The sequence below is a fragment of the Platalea leucorodia genome (genome assembly GCF_965183815.1).
Source record: "Platalea leucorodia genome assembly, chromosome: 5".
NCBI classification, from domain to species: domain Eukaryota; kingdom Metazoa; phylum Chordata; class Aves; order Pelecaniformes; family Threskiornithidae; genus Platalea; species Platalea leucorodia.
Window position 1 is genome coordinate 79,527,424 of NC_138827.1, and position 17,302 is coordinate 79,544,725.

The following is a 17,302-nucleotide window of genomic DNA, read 5'->3' on the forward strand; positions in this document are numbered from 1 at the left end:
TTAACATTTTGGGTGGGTGTCACTGAGCTGACTGCTCACCATTGTGAGAAAGAGGTTATCCATCTGGCCACTGGACCATACAGTTTTATTGCAAAACGAAGGCAGGGCATTCAAGGAAAAGCATTATGTACATTTATGATGCTATGTAATAAAGGAAGTCTTTTAGAATATGTTTGGAAATTTCTAAAAGGTGTTAATGAAGATGTTCTCTCCTGCCGTGATACTATTAAACTGGTAACACTGAAGCAATGTGGCTTTACAAATAAAGGGATACCTTAAAATCAGTGTCAGCTCTAACACATTAAGAAAGTAGGTTTTCTATGAACTACAGAGGGGAAATACACCAGCTCCATGTATTTTTAAAGTTATAGAGACTGTCTCATCTGGAGATAATCTATATAATTCATGCTCTGCTTTCAGTCTACATCAACACATAGCTCATAAAAACAAGAGATACAGCTCTGCTGCATTACAAAAAGTAGACCCCAACCTGTATTTTGCAGCAGGTACCCATTTCTGCCAAGCAGCAGGCGTGGTGTTTAACGAGTGCTCTGGTGGGGAGTCCTGCAGTATGTGCCCACTCATTCCTGGTCCCTCAGCGAGGTGCCTTCGAACACATGACGAGCTATTGCAAAGATCTGATTATTTTTCATAGCGTTAATTTATGACAGTGTAAAAGACATCTCGGTGTTTTTATAATATTTAAGCTGCATGTCTGATAGAAGAAGTAATGAACGGGATCTTCTTCTTCATATCCTGTTCCCTTAGTCAAAGCGACTGATGCTTTATTTAAACGAGTCCCGACCATATCAGTGAAATGACTTGTAGGCAACAGTTTGTAAGCAAAAGTGGCGGAAAGAATGCTTGTTTATGTATGTTTTTGTAAGGGTAGCAGGGGTTTGTATTAAGTGGATTCAAATGAGTATCAACAAAGAGACTGAATTTTTTTTAACTTATTGTTTGGCAGGTTTTAAAACCAGCATGCTGCAGCAGGATGTACTCATCAGGAAATGAGGTGCACGTTCACTAATGCTATCGTATGGATTGTGGGATTGTGAGTATGTTTTGGTTTTAACCTTCGAAGAATTTTCTGTGCCAGCTGCTAAATATTAATATTGCAGTCAGACTGAACTAGCAGTTTTACTTCATGCCTAAGTACTAGCAATTTCCTGGGGTAATTTGCTTAGGTAAAGCCTGAGAAGTCTTCTCTAGGATCAAGTTCTTAAAAACAAGTAAGTCTTGATGAAGCATCAGGTCACTTCTCTCTGCCAAAAAAATGTATAGCTGTTACTAAATATACATCCTGGAACAGACTTATTTAGCAAGTAAACATACTAATTTTTACTTCAAGTTAATACCGAATTGCTAAGAAACTTGCAGCTATGCTGTATACTTGTGGGAGGTGAAGATCTTAGATAATTTGACAGATGTCACTTTAAAAGGAAGAGAGAGAATTGGTAATATCTGTGTTGTGCACAGATCTGCAACTCCACATTAGTAATCTATTCATGCCATTCTCAAATAGAGGGGAAAGTAGGTTAGTAGATGGCCAGGATGTCTCCACACAGCAACCACAAACTGAGCGCCATGCCTGGCCGATGAATATACTTCTTTATATATGCAGAATGCAATGTATCTGCAAACCATGATATTTTTTTAAGTGACAATGACTTTGATTATACCAAAGTTGCACTCATAAATTAAAAGGCTTTGCTCCAGAACTGACTTTGCCATGTATCTCACATTCTCAGTGAAGACGATGTTAGTTTTAAGAAAGGAAAAACTGAAAATTGTGTTTCAATGCCGCTGTGCCTGCGCTTTAGTCTAACTCAAGGCGGAGAAGTACGTTTTGAAAGATGCACAGGTGAGGGCTGGTGCCCAGCTGGGAGCCTCAGCTTGTTGGGTGAGGCAGGTGAGAGGCGGTGGGGCCCGGCACATGGCTCCGGCCCGAGTTTCAGCTCCGCTGGTGGCTGCTGCTGCTTTGCAGCGAGGCAGGTTACGGCTGGCGAGCAACACCTTCTCCCTCAGGACAGCAGCTTCTGTCAGCCGTCCTGTTCGGGGAAGGAAAAACACTTGAAATGCGGCAGACCTGGAGGAAAAGCTGCAAAAACAACGTTCGCCTACACCGCGCGGGCAAGCGGCCGGTTCAGCCCCGCTGCTGCTGCCCGCACTCACCGCAGCCGCGGGCCGGGCTGGCCCCCCGCGGCGGCCGCCGCGCCTTCCCCCGCGCCCCGCCACCATGGCCATGGTGGCGGGGCGCGGGGGAAGGCGCGGCGGCCCCCAGGCGACCTGGACGGAGGGAAGCGCCGCGGCCTCGGGGGAGCCCCCTCCGGCGCCGCCGGATCGCCGCCCGCGGCGCGGAAGGTGCGGGCGGTGGCGGGGGGGGGGGGTCGGTCGGTCGGTCCCGCGCGGGGAGGCGGCTCAGCGGCGGGCGGCTGCGGGCCGGCCCGGGGCAGGCGGCGCGCTCAGGCCGCGGCGGGGCCGCGGGGCAGGTGCGTGCGCGGGGGACGGCGCTCCCCGCCCGCCGCCCCTGGGCGGCTCCGGCGCGGCTGGGCTCGGCTGGGCGCCGGCGGAGCGCGGCGCTCGCTCGGCTCACGATCGTGTTTGCGCATGACCCCTCCCCGCCTGCGCCCTCCCCTCCCCTCCCCGGCGGCAGCGGCGGCGGCGGGGAAGGTTAGCCTCAGACACAGGCGGCTGCTCGGCGGCGGCGGCCGCGGCGACGCAGTGCAGAGGTGCGGGCAGGTTGCGCTGGCCCCGCGCCCCGTCTCTCCCGCGCCCCGCCTGCCTCCGGAGCCCGCTCCCCGCCGGCGGCCTCCCCGCGCCGGTGTCGGGCCGGCCCCCCGGCCATGAGCGCGGCGCTGGGTGTCCCCCCGCCGCGCCGCCTCCCCCGCCGCCCCCGGCGGCTGCCGGGCTCCAGGAAAGTAGCTTGATGAGTGTCCAAAGTAGCAGTGGAAGTTTGGAGGGGCCGCCATCTTGGTCCCGGCTCTCCACGTCCCCACCGAGCCTGCAGGGCTGCTCCGCGGCGGCGGCGGCGGCCTCCCAGCTCCACGGCGCGCCGCCCGGCAAGCCGCCCAAGGAAGGTAACCAGCGCGCCGCGGGGCTGCGCGGGGGGCCCGGCCCTCGGGGAGGGGCCGCCGGCAGCCGCCGCCGGAGGCCGGTCCCGGGCTGGCGGGGAGCGGCGGCGGGAGAGGCTGGTGCCCCCGGCGGCGGCGGCGGCGCGGGGTCAGCGCCGGGCCCGGTGGCGGTGAGGGGAGCCTCGGGCGCTGGGCGAGCGGGGCCCCGCCGCCCCCGCCCGCCTCTCCCGCCGCCGCTCGTCAGCGCCGCGGCGCCTCCTTGTTCCCCCCCTGCCGCCGGGCCGCGGGGGGGGATCGGCCGCGCTCCCTCCGCTGCCGGGCCGTCCGCCCGCCGCCGCCGCTCGCCTCTCCTCCCGCGGCGGCTCTCCTCGGGCGGCCGCTCGCCGCCTCCTCCCCGAAATCGGTTCCCCTCCGCCAGCGGCAAAGTAAAAGTGCGGCGCCGGAGGATGCGGCCGTTGTTGCTGGATGGAGGGAGTCGGGCACTTTTGGCATCATGGAGGTGGGGAGGAGAGAGGGGCCGACGCCGGAGGGCTCGTCCCCGCGGGGAAGGCGGCCGGTTTTACGGCCAGAAGTGACAGGGCGCTTTACGGCCACCACGGAATGACTGCAACTTTCTCCTGTCCTCCATCACGCCTTGGATGATAATATTTTTCTCCTCCCTCCCCTGCTCCTCCCCTCTTGTGTTACACCGACAGCGACAGCAGGGTGTTGTGGGTGTTTGCAGGGAATATCTGTATGAAGGTTATGAGCAAACAAGTCCCTTCGCTATTCCCTTTCGGGTATTGTCTGGTTTTCCTCCTTGCGTTGAAATGTATTGCCACAAGATGTAGCAGTTATACAGCTAGTGAATTGCTGGGTGCTTTTAGCTAAAATAACTACTTGCTGAACGCCGGTTAGCGGCGGAGGAGAACTTTTACACACGGATACTTGCATACCGAGCAGTTGTATAATTTTACTTGATTTGCCCCAGTTTAATGAATACCATGTAGCGTTTCTTGTAGCGTCTGCAAAACGTCATCGCCCAAGCAGGAAACTTGCTAACTTAAAATAGAAATAATAGTGAAAATGGGGAGTCTTTGTTTTTCAGGTCTTCCTGTAGCTGCTTGCTTGCTCGCTTGCTTGCCTTTTTTTTTTTTTTTTTTTTTTTTTTTGGTTGATAAGCAATGTAAGGACTTGGTAACAGGGATTCGACATCCTGAAAACGTATAACGCAGTCTGTGTTTCTCCATTTTCCACCCCAGTAGTTGTCAGACTCGTATCACTCTGTGTCACTTTTGCACACGCTCCTGCAGGTAGATTGACATGAAATGCTCTAGAAAATACCTGGAAAGGAATTATGGTATATGTTAAAGATGCTGAGTAAAGTGGCAGGCATTTTGTGCTCGTCTTCTCTGGGAAATCGAAGCTCTTAGAAAAACAACAACCACTGGCCAAATATGTAGCTTAAGTTTATCGAGAGTAGGTTTCTTCAGCGTTGCAACACTTGTTATCAATATGTGTGCATATAATATTCACGTAGAGTGTATACGTGAGGTATTTTTGGATATATTTCAGATACCTGGCATACAAGCCTGAAATGATTATTGCAGCACAACTTGTATCTCTATTTATTTTAAAGAAAAATGGTGTTCCTTGAGTACCTCTATTTAGACAATGAAAAACACTTCTGTGAAATTAATTTTTAACACAGTGATGATGATGCTTTTTACTTTTTTCTTTGCTACGACTCATGCTGTTGGATTTTTCTGGGTACTGTAATTTACATCCTCTAATACAGATTCAGGGGTTACAGAGTAATCAAAACCCTGGTGTTTGCTTGGTACTATAATGTACTGTATTTGCACAGTGTTCTTGGGTCCTGATAATTGTGCGTCCTCACTACGTGGTTCTCTTTGAAAATCAGCATAAGCTGCCGGCCATGCTTGCGTTTATATTTTATGTTCATGGTCATGGGATGTTATCAGCACACCTTACTTTACGTATGTGTGTTTTACAATGAAGTATCTTGCCTGAAAGCAATAGGCCCTGAAATATAAACCCGTCAGGATGTTCATAGACGTTGGCTTTTATATGTGAAAGAATGATGTCAGCTCAAACTAATAAGTGTGTAATGTTTGCAGTGCAGCATATTTGTAGGAGTTTGTGCTCTGATCGATTCTGAACTTGTGATCCTTGTGATGTTAACAGAGTTTATGAGCTTTGGAGCAGTGCACGAGGCTGCCGGCCCGTACTGGATCAGAGCTGCGTTGCTGCTGATGCCTGTGCCGGTTTTGAGTGGGTAATATTTCCAGATACGGTGCATTTGGCGCTTGGGCTGAGCTTGTGGCCCGGCCTGGCCTTCTCGTTTGTGGATTCAGATGCCTTTGGTTGGCTTCTGTGACAGTTACGCCCGTGGTGCCTTCGGATGCGCAGGCCTTCACTGAGTGCACCACGTGTGCTGTGGTTTATCCGACCTTACCCGTGATTCACTGTGAAAGTTTGGCATGAGCCCACATCTCTCATACAGGCTTTTAAAGGTTCTGATTTATTAAGAACAGAAGCCCCCAGCGCCCTGATTTAGGAAGTCCTAAAAATATCCTCTGAAGCTCTAACATGGAGAAAGCAAAAAGAAAAGCTCTGGCATATGTAACTGTCGCACAAAGTTATTTAAAAAAAAAATGCAATGCCATGTCAGTATCAAAAGGGGACTACTTGGGAAATACAGGTGAAATTAAAGAAAAAAAATAATCTTTTATGAAATGCACTACAGCATTGTAGCAACATTTTTCATTGGATGTTATCTTCTATATCTTGACTTGCAAGGGCATCATGGCTTAGCTGTATAGATCTGAATTATGTTTTAAGGTTTTAAAATGAAAGGGCTGGAGTGGACTTGAGTATGATTGCGTCTGTACACTTTTATTGTACCAGAACTGTCTCTTGTTTGCATTTCAGTATAGCTTGTAAATGTCTGTAGTTCTCTCAGTTGTTTTACATGCCAGTAACTTATGTGTGGGATATGTGGTCACTTATTCAAGAGCCCTGCAGTAGCTGCTGTCAGGAATTTAGGAGGACTGTTGTGCAGTGTTATTTTACATACAGCATGTGATTGTGTGGCTAAATCCTGTGCCACAGCTCACATAATTGCAATCACGCAACTTCATGGTTGAAATTTCTTGACTTTTGACTGCTTTATGGGTGTAACTGAAAAGACCAAAGCGCATAGCTAGGAAGTACTGTTTTGTAGGTGGGGGATGTTCAGGCCATTGCTGACAAGGCAGAGAGACAGAAGAGATTTTGGGAGATAACATATGAGTGTCTTGGAATAGCTTCTCTTTTGAGGTTGGGGGCAGTGCCACAGTGTCTGCTAGTCAAGCATGATGCTTTGCAAGTTATTTTTTGTGTGTGCTGTTGGCTTTGAGCACTTTACTAAAAGCAAAACAGAATGCCAAATAGAACTTTGAATTACTGCGGCAGGAATGTGAATTTCAGTTTTCAAATTTGAGCCCAAATTAATGTATGATGACAAAGTGGTAAATAAACTCATTGCATGTATTTGCCACTCTTTCAAGAACTAATGCTGTAGGTGTAGAAAATTTTGTTGGTGACTTTTTTTTTTTTACTTGATAAATGTATATTATTTGTATTTATTGTTACATAAAATGTGATGGTAGTTGCCCATCAGAGCATAAAGGTACAGTTTATTTCCTCCTTAAGTTCCCAGTCTAGAAAATGTTTCTAGATGCCAGGTTGTGTCATATATGCTACATATGGTATATTAGTCCATGAACATGAAAGTGACCTGATCTTACTAAAACTTCCAGGGTTGGTTTTTTAATGTTTTTTGCTTGTAGTGTAAAAACTCAGCTGCTTTATTTCCTTAGCCAGTAAGTTCTCAGTAAGTTTGTTGGGTTTTTATCATTCAGCTGTAGATTGAGAATTTTATGGATTTGGCCGGTTTATGTGGGAGCAGAGAAGAATGGGAACAGTTCGCATTTAGAGATGATGGTATATTTTTACTTGGGATGAGCACAGCAATCATAAAAGATTATTTAGGCTGGCTGTAGCATGAGCAGGTGTTGTGTAAGACTTTATGTTGTTCCACTGATATGCACAGATTCTAGTTTGTGATATTATTGCTGGTTTTGTTGCAGATGTGGTTCTCATAGTGAGCTGATGCTTATGCCAAATTCTTACGAGATTTTATAGCATGCCCAAATGAGAAATGGGAAAAGATGACCTTTTTTTTAATATGGGCCCTTGTTTGAATCTGGTTTTCTAAAAGGCAAGTGCTGCAGAGAATAGAGCAAATTAGTACTTGGATAATTGTTTTGTTTTAATTCTGTTTTAACTTGCTTGGAATGGAATTTCCCATTAACCTATTCCATTTTAAATGGAGAGAGAATCAATATCTTTAAGGACAGGCTGTATTTATTTATTATTATCTTCATTCAAATAAAAAGCTTGTTATTTCTCTCATTTTTTTCCCCCCATATGTTTTTTTTTCTTGTTTGCTTTTTCTTTCAGCAAGTAAATTTTTTTTCTTCAGCAGGCTGAAGTAAACTTGCCTATTAGTAATAACTCTGGTCTGCAAATAGTCTTGACATTTCTTTGGATTTTCTTGGAGCCTGGTAATGGCAAATGGTTGCAAAATACTGTTGGGACTCCTGGGAAAGGCTACTGTATATATGTGCATCACAGTCAAAGTTAGGTCTATAGAATTTTGGTACCTTAAGAATGGAGATTATGGAAATATGACAGGCTTAAATAATCTCTTATGCTTTCTGTGTTCTTGATACAAGGTTGTGTTTTGAAGTTGTACTTCCTCCCAGTCCAGATTACTCCCATACTAAATTTCTTGCCCCCATGCTGAGGTTTTTTACACAAGAAAATGTTGAAGTTAGTAAATTGTGTTTATGCAGTAGAGTATTTCCTAAGCTGTAGCTCCCCTAAAACATAAAAGCACACAAGGGGTGGGTAAGAAAGGCTTTGTTTTTATGAACTTCTTTCTATTTGGCTTGGTGTGTTTCAGCTGTAAAAAAGGAAAAGGGAAATTTGTTTTGCCAAATTGCTCTGAGTGGCAGTGAAGGTGGGTAGAGGAAGAAGAGCAGTCAGTGTTTCTGTTGAGAATGCCGGTGCTGCAGTTGTGATCGCTGGAGAGCGGTTAAACAGAAGCGCCGGCTTAATACACCACCACCATAATACAGCCTGGTTTCTTGGGTGGGCTTGCAAGTATAAAACTTCTAATGGTTGCTGAAGATGACAAGGGACGAGTACTGCACTTTATGTTCACTACTTAAGGATTGACTTCAGTAGCAGTAGAGGAGGTTAATGAGCATCAGAAGGTATTTTGGATCCTACATTTCCCTTCATCTTGACTCCATCCTTATTGAGATGCTGTGTTTGGGACAGAAACTAAGGGTCTGCTTCCTTCCCAGGCACCTTCTCTCTGGAGGCCTTACTCCTTTCTTTCATTCCTGAGCAGACCGCCGGGATATGCCAGCAGGAAAATCCTGGCAACCAGCCTTTCCCTGGGGAGGATGCGGTAGGTGGTGGGAACATGAATGCTTGTAAGCTTTAAGAGACCTCAGTCAAACTTAGTCCCAGAAGAGGGGAGCAGAAGGGCTTAAGTGAGGTTTGACTTGCTGAAGATTGATGGAGGAAGGCTGGGGCTTTGGGGGTGGGTCCGTGCGAGCCTTTGGGGGTGGGTCCGTGCTGGAGGGATTGACTGAAATCACAATGATTATATTACTAATTTTAATCATTACTTAAATCAGCAAGCAGGAAATCCTGATTAAATAATTGTTTTTAATTTTATTTTGCATTTGTGCTTAATTATTTTTCCTAAAGAAAAGTTGATTCTAATTGGTCTAATTTGATCATGCCTCTTGCTAGGCAGGAGGGTATGCGTCTATATGCATTTATTTAAGTAGTTATGCAGCTTAGATTCTTAATGTTTAAGAAACATAATTCCCCATGCTTTAGACAGCTTTTAGCTAACTGTATTAGCTAAAGAAAATGAATCCTAATTGTGCTAGATACATAAGAAGAAACAAATATATCCAAATGTGTTTTGCATTTAAACCAGATTAAGTAGAATTGTCTGTAGTTTGTGAAATGAGTCAGTTATTTCTGGTCACCGCGCCTTGCGAGATTTGGAGCTAATAGATCAAATCCAGTCACCGTTGCTTCTTGTTCATCATTTGTAAAGAAAGCCGGGCTGTCCTGCTTTCCGAGTTGTCAGTTGCTCTTTAGCAGTTCCAAGTGAACCAACTGTTGAAGTGGTTGAACAAACGAAAATGGCAGAAGCGGTTGCTGGCGAAAGCCGGTCGAGTGCTTCAGAGCTCCGATTTGGTTGGCTCGACGGCGGCTTCCAGCGATGTGATGGTTTGGCTGCCAGCAGAGCATTAAAGTTTATATCGTTCAAATGTATTTTTCTCTTGTATGAATTTAATAGATCATAAACTTTAAACCTCACCATAGATTCTTATCACTCGAAGTTTAGATTACATTTTTAATGCTGGAGCGTATTTTTAAAATACGCAAATAAGAAAAATTATCCGCCCTGTGCTCAAAAGGCATTTTTAGCTTTAGCTGGAAAGTCTCTGAGGCCGACAAGTGTCCTTCAAGGATTTAGAGGCAAAGCTAGGGGCTGTTGGATGATGACACAACTGTGATGGGAATCTGGTTGCTTTGGAATGGGAAACTTAATTTACTGGAGCTTTTACGTGAAACAACGTCACGGAGAAGGTCTGTATTCCCTGGGACCGCCTCTGCTTGCTGAGAGGTGGCAGCAGGAGCATTAAGCAATATATCTTGCCTCATCATATCTGCACGGTGTTAAGTGGGTGGAAACTTAAAGGCCACAGTGCTTTCTTTATAACGTCCTTAAGAACAAAGCACTCTGTGCTTCGGAGTTTAAGAGATGAGGATGGTGGTAAGAAACTCCAGAATGCCTTTTACAGGAAGTGAAGCCCAACCATAATTACTTGGAGACTGGCAAGTACTGGGTTCCCTTTCTTTGGACTTCTAATACAGCTATACCTATAAAGAGAAAAGGAAGAAAAATATATCTTTTGAGGAATAACAGGAAATCTTGATGCTTTTAGAAAGATCCACTGTATGACATCACATACACCTAACCTTTTAGATATTTTATTTTATGACTGTGCTTTGAGCTCAAAGCATATAGATGCTTCAAGCACTGTGTCCTGCAGCTGTAGCTTCTGGTGGATGGCAAATTTTTATTTTTTTGGTAACTAATAGAACCTTTGAACTATATGTGTAAGGGCAACAACTTGGAAAGTAATGTTAAATATACAAATAAATATGTAAGTTGCTTTTCATAACTCCTGTACGTCTGAAAGAATATAATTTAGATCCCAGTCTTCACTCAGCGGGTCTCTGATGTCCTTGGGGTCACGCAGCTTTAACAGCAGAGGTGTTTCCCATTTCTCTTCTCCACCACTGAACTCTTGGACCTCTTGATTCTATGGAGACAAACTCAGATGATGCTACAAGTAGGATTTCTAATACTTCTTTCTTTCACTCCTGTGGCTTAGGCTAATCAGGCCTCTAAACTACAGAGCTGTATTTGTTAAGTATTGTTTTTTCTAGTCAATGCTGCATTCTCATAGGTTCCACAGTTTTGTCCTAAATTTTGCAGCTGTACTTCAGCCAATGCTTTTTTTTTTTTTTCTTTTTTTTTATTTTTCTCCTCCCCTTAATACCCTCTTTATAGCTATTTTGGTCCTCAGGGAGCTTGCAATCTTTGCTATTTCTTAGCTTATTCCTAGTAAAAGTGATGAGAGAAGTAGTGTCCTTTAATAAGTTGATATTTTCATTGTAAAGCAATTGACAATAAAATTCACACGTTATTAATAATATTCTGTTTAACATCAGTAGAAACGTGTATTTTTAAATTAATATATACAGTATTATAATTTAAATATATTTATTTGTTTAGACAGGACAAATTTTTTTTAGTTGACACCGGTGGCTTACAGCAAGCTTTATATTTTTCGAAGTGATATCAGTGTAAAGACCAACCGTATTTGCACATATAAGATTAATGAAACCAGTTCTCTTAATAAATATGTTGTTTGTATGGTGAAAAATAGAGTAACTTTGAAATAGCTTTGTTTTTTTTATCTTTTACAAATATTATGTTAGGTTATGTAGGAAAACGTTTTGCTGGTATTATGCTAGAGTCTTGATTTGTTGGCAAATTCTTTTAGCCTTGATGGATAATGATCTGTTTTTAACAGTTCCATTACATCTTTTAATACAACTTCTAACAGAAGTTTTGAAACTTTTCAAAGTAAAAGTCCTTTGTTATTGCTAAGGCATATCCAGAAAAGTGTCCTGCTTCCCTTTCCCAGCTCTTTCCTCCCACCGGTGTGTTCCCTTCACCAGCCAGGTGAGAAATTACACTGTGGTGAGAAGAGTGGTGGTGGTCTAGGTGGTGTGATTATCTTTATAAAGTAATTTTTTTTATTCTAGTTGTGGTAGTGGTGATTATAGATTATTAAGAGTAGGTTTATCAGTATTAGTCACTAGGTTTTTTGTTTGTTTCTTTTGTAAGTCAGTTGTTCCTTGAGCTGGCTGTTGTTTGGGAGTGGTTGCTGTCTTTGATACATGTTGTAGAAACTTTTTGATTATTAGTGTTGCACTTTAGTTTTGGTAGTTTTATTCACAGAACTGAACTATGGTAAAGGGCTATCTTGCAAGTTTTCTACAAGCTTTAACTTTGAATAAAGTGGAGTAATTCTTGTTATAGTACCTTTGCATTTAGTATTATGAAGGGCCATTATGAAGAGTGGGATTTTCATATTTTAAAGTTACTATAGGATACAAATAGATGTAATTTCTGAAGATGCAGGTTTAGAATTTTTAAATGAGATACAAAAAGTACTTTTTGCTGTGCATGTTATTGCCTCAGTATGTGATTGCTTTTTGTGAAGTTCATTGCCTATTTAATTTACCTCTACTTATATAATCAGATTGTATATTACCTCTTTCTAATTAAATTGTATTATTAAATGATTGTGATACTAATAATGCCTAAGAGGGGTAACACCAGTATTCAAACTATGAAAGGCAAACATCATGGTCTTTGCTTCCTTGTTAGATGGTATTTTGTATTCTGCATCCATAGAGTTTTTGGTTTTTTGTTTTGTTTTTTTTTTTTTTTTGTCCCTTGCTTGATACGTGCTGTCACATCCAGAACATCCAAGTGATTAGTATTAAGGAAGAGGCAATTTTATATATTGCGCATGTACACACTTTTATATATACACAAAATGTGTGTGTGAAGTCTTGATGAGCTGTTTAGTCATTAGGAATACTAATGTTGTTGTTGTTAGGACCCTCCATCCCCCACAGCAGTCTCATAAACAAGCTAAGCTTACGCAAAAACTTCAGCTGCTTTTTAGTAAAAATGTTCTAAATTCCTGTTGTCTCTCGTTACATACTTCTTAAAAACTTGTTTCATTTTTCCAAATATGTAATTTTGTTAAGCCTGCTGATGAGTATTGCAGATGATACAAAATTTGGCTGCTAGATTAATTGTGCTAGTTTTGCCATATCTTGAGTTTGAGCTTTTTATATTGCTGTTCAGTTTTAAACAGAAGAATAGAAACATGTAGAATTCACAAAAAAGCAGAGTCTAGTTGTGTATTAATATTATGTTTCTTGTATTTTTCTCCCTATTTATTATACTTGCAACATATATCATAATTTGGGAATGAAATATTGAAGCTATGACAACAAAATAATTTCCAGTAAATGACCTTAATAGTGATTCCCCACCCCCACCCCCCACCCCCCCCATGTCGTGTGATTGAAAGTTGACCTGATTTGTTCTCCTGGCTAAATCTCGACGTGCTGTTCTCTCCGAGCCTTTCACTTGTTTTTCTCTTCTAGAGAAGTGCAAACAACAGGCACCAGTCTCTGCCAGCGTCTGACACCACCTTCCTGCTGTTTTCCTTAAATCTCTCTTTTTCTTCAAGTTTGTTCATACAAAAAAAAAAGGGGGGGAGAGAGATAGAGAACCTGCTATTTTTACTTCTTGTTGTTGTTCTTGCGGCTTTGAAATCCCATCTTTCTAAGGGAAGCGAGTGATGAGGCAGCGGTACCAGTGACTGTCAGAAGCTGCAGAATTTGCGGTGTGCCACCATCCCTATGGCTCTCCAGGTGGGGTGTGTGCTCTCTGCTAGACCAGGTCCCTCGGCCTGCCTCCTCCCGCTGCCGCTTTCCCTTCCTGAGCGGTGCTGGGCCACAGGGGTGACCTCCGGTCTTGTCCTGCTCCTCTGCTTCCCCTGTGCTTCTCTAAACTGTCATTTTCCTCCTCAAATCGTGGTCCCCCTGCTCAGCTTTCATTTGCGCATGCTGTCGGTTTTTCTGGAGGGAGGGTAGCCTTTGATAAAGGGAGTGGGTCGATGCGGTAGAAGCAGGAACCTTCCAGACGTTCAAGCATCGACTGCCCGCGCTCGGCTGGCGGTGCGCTCGGTGACACGCTTTTGCAAGGAGGTAGCCGGGAGCCTGTCCTCTCGTGTCCCGCATCGCGTCGCAACGTGGCAGCTCTCCCGCTATAGAGCCGGCAGCAATGGTGAGTGCTTGGTGCAGTTAGGAGTTTGCAGCCGCAGGTGCCTGTGTCTAGAAAGACTGGAGAGGAATGTTGGTTTATCGTGGGTGTCAAAATTCTGCTTGACCACCAGTTACCACTTGAGAAAAGGTGAAATCCAGTTTTAAGATTGTCATGGATAAAGGTCCAAATAAGGGATTTTTGGGAAATAACAGATTTTGTTAGTATTTTTTCAGTCTTTAGTAATGGAAATTCCTCATGTTTTTTAGGTTTAAGTCAAGACAGGTTATTGCAATTGCTTTTTGCTAGGTTTGTTGAGTCATTGAAATCTATTGGGTTTGTTGTGTGAATGATCCAAAGACACTGAGCGGAAAAGTTTATTTCTAGCAAAATAAGACATTTTTAGTACAAGTTCTCTCATTTGGTAAATAATCATGTTAACATGTTATACTCGCAGAACAATATTTTGTTACGTGAAAGCAGTAAATGCAAATAGTGAATTAGTGATTCAGGTAACTACCAGAGTAGGTAGCGTGACTAGCTGTTAGGGATGTAAAAGGGTTTCATTAGAGACTAAACTGATTTTTTTCCTAACAGTTACACCAAAACCTGGGTCATTTGTGTTTGCATTTGCCACCTTATATTTAGAAGTTTTCCCGTGTATAGACTTTATCGCATGTGCATGTTAACTGTGGCAGCGCGGTACCTGCAGCCGCCGCAGCTGCCACTTCTGGGGCCACGTAGCGTGGGTCGGCCCCACTGCGGCCGTGGTGCCCCTGGGCACAGGCAGGGCGAGGAAGGCAGTCTCCAACTCTACCTGTTTGTTTTTTTTTTTATCCCTGGGAACTGCTGATGGGGAAACTTTCTCCTTCCTGATGTGTTTTTATTCAGTTGTTTTTACTAGTTCTTAAATTCCAGTTGTCCTTTTCGTCACTGAGGTGGCCCGCTGAAGCAGCGGGCTGGGGGAGGGCGTGTGGCGCCTGTGGCGGGTGCCCCCGCACATCTGGAGACTCGACAGGCCTTTAGCCTTGTCTGACTGTACAGGCACTGGTCTCATTTGGACTGTCTGCCTTTTCTAACTGGTGGAGGTAAGCCTGGCTCGGTTCTGGATCCTCTCTAAGTCCATCATAGATTTGGTGATAGATTTATTCAGTTTTAAAAAATCTCCCATGTGGTTAGCTTGGTGGTTAGTTACCCCCAAAGTCAGGAGTGTGGAAGCAGTTGTGCTAAATGTACGCCAGGTGAAACGCATCCCGATTTGTCAGCTGTTGGTAAGGTGTGCTGCTACCTCCTGGTAGCACTGTCTGTTCTGTCTCTGTCAGATCAGCTGTAGCAAGTCAGCTCTGGGAAGCCCACTTCAGCCATCCAAGGAATTTCATGGTCCTCCCCTGCCTCTGGTGTGAGCTATTTTAAGGAGAAGTCCTGCTTTATCTCCTGTCAGTTGGGGAAGAGAACTTGGATCACACTTGTTTTTGCTTAAGTTATGGCTGTAGTGGTCCACAGAAGCCAGTGTAGCGTCCTTATCCTTTAACTAAGAAGAAATGTGGTTAGTTTTGTAGGGCAACAAGTACTATGCAGCTGGGTGTTCAGGTGCTTCTACGTGGTGGATGGTGTTAATTGCACATAAGTATTTTTACTGGTGTCTTGAAATATGTTTTGAATATATACCTGAAAATACTTATTTTTTTTACATTTGCAATATCAAAGACTTATAACTCTGCCCTTTCCTAATTTCTGGTTGCCCTCAGGGCTATAACTGCGTTTATATTATGAAATTTTATTCACGTGATCACAGACTTTGTTCCATGAAGTCTGTTCTTCGCTCAGCCTGCAAGATGGGCCGTTCTCAGGAAGGGACTGTGTTGAAAGAAATGAGAATTCCTTCTTTTTTTCTTCTAAAACTTGAATAAAAGTGATAGTATAGCAGAAAAGAAGGCTGGTTTAAAATTAGACGATGAGTGCTGGATAGGAGAAACGGCTGTAATGCAGATTTGTTTAATGATAATGCTGAGCAATACTGAAACTGAATTTTTGACAGATGATTACATAGGATGTTTCTTTGTCTGTGAACTGGGTGGGTGCTGAATTTTTAAAAATGTTCAGTACACAAAGTTGCAACTAAATTTAATGTGTACTGTTGGTATCAACAGGCTTTGTAGCTGTGCTGTAAGAAGGATGAGTACAAAGTTTAAAATATTTTTTTCCCCTTAGCCTTAAACTTGATTTTTCACTGATTCATGTGTGATTTCATACAAGTCTCATTTTTCCCTATCTGTAGAATGGGAGCAATGCTGCAAGGTCCTAGGAAAACGTAGGTGTAGTCATTAACATGTCAGCTCTGTAATTTATCTATTTAGAGCCGTATTCCGAGAGGCTCCTCTTTACAAGGGACTTGGAGGAAATGAGTTTCTTCCCCTATTTGGCGAAGCTTGGGTTGTCTTGTCAGTTCAGAGGCTGCTGGATGAGTTGTAAATTTAAAAAAAAAAAACAAACGAAACAAACAAACAAAAAAAAAACCAAACCACAAAAACCTAAGGAACAGTATCTAGTTGCCTGATTCTTTGAGCACCACCTAGCCTCTAGACAGGGTGCCTACAGGAGAAAAATAGTGAGCCATCTCACAGGTAGCATGGCCCTACTCAGCGCAGGGGGCAGGGTCCCCATTGCATGATCTGCGTGGTGCTGTGGTGGTTTCTCACAAAGCCTGTGATTCTGCAGTCTAAATCTCTTAATGTATTTTTTTTTTATTTGTTTCAGTTTTTAGTATTTTCTATGCTGTGTGCGCCATACAAGTATTTTGAAAGGAGGAAATTGACAGTGTTATTTGAGGTTAATACCTTTTTTTTTTTCCTTAAAGTGGTGTAGTTCAAAAGCCAAAATAGTTCATGAGTCTTGCGGTTACAGTTAGAGGTGAATTTACTGTCCCAGTTTAATCTTAGAGGTGTAATAAGCTTTTTTACGTGTTTGATGTTAAACTGTGGCCTCTTACGTAAGTATATGGGGGTTGAAGTTCTAGTCGATCACGATGTTATGATTCAAATAGATTAACATGTTTGGAAAGACTGAGGATTTTTTGTTTAATTTCTTACTTGTAGCATGTTCCTCACCACGTAATGGCGGGAACAATATAGGTTGAGTTATGTCCTGTGTGCTCCAGGGAGCAGAGCACTTGCCTCAGCCTCGAGGGTCAGTGGGCTGTCAGCGCTGGGGAGATGTTGAAGATCATGAGGGCAGGAATGGCAGTAGGAGCTACAGAAGTAAGGGGATTAGGAAGTTCAGGGAATTAACAACTGAAACACACTCCTATTGACACAAACACAGCTTTCAAATACCAAATGACTGGTATTATAACTGAGGAAATAAAGATAAATTTATTCTGTGAAATTGGGGGGGTTTGCACTGCCTTTCTACCCTATAGGTAACTTCCAGACAAATTTACTGGGGGAGGCGGTGCACAATTTATATTTGTTCCTTCGTGGTTTACTTTTTCTGAGGAGTGAGGGTGAGAACCAAAAACCCCGTGGGAAGGGGCATTGCCTGCTCTCTTCCTGCTCGGTAGGTGACCTCTGCTTTTAACTTCCTTTTCACTCCTTCCTTAGATAGCAGAAACTACTGTTTATTTTTGATATATGCAAAAGGCCCGTGCCATTTTAAATTCTTGCAG

The 17,302-nt window shown here is 43.7% G+C and overlaps 1 protein-coding gene across 1 annotated transcript in view; it reads left to right on the forward strand.

Moving 5' to 3' along the window:
* Positions 1–2,799: 2,799 nt before the first annotated feature.
* Positions 2,800–17,302, forward strand: part of TLK1 (tousled like kinase 1) — a 70,649-nt gene continuing 56,146 nt past the window's right edge. The window contains exon 1 of the mRNA XM_082312791.1: positions 2,800–3,080. Within this exon, the coding sequence (XP_082168917.1) occupies positions 2,930–3,080 (151 nt within the window). The 5' untranslated portion in view covers positions 2,800–2,929. The remainder of the gene's footprint in view (positions 3,081–17,302) is intronic.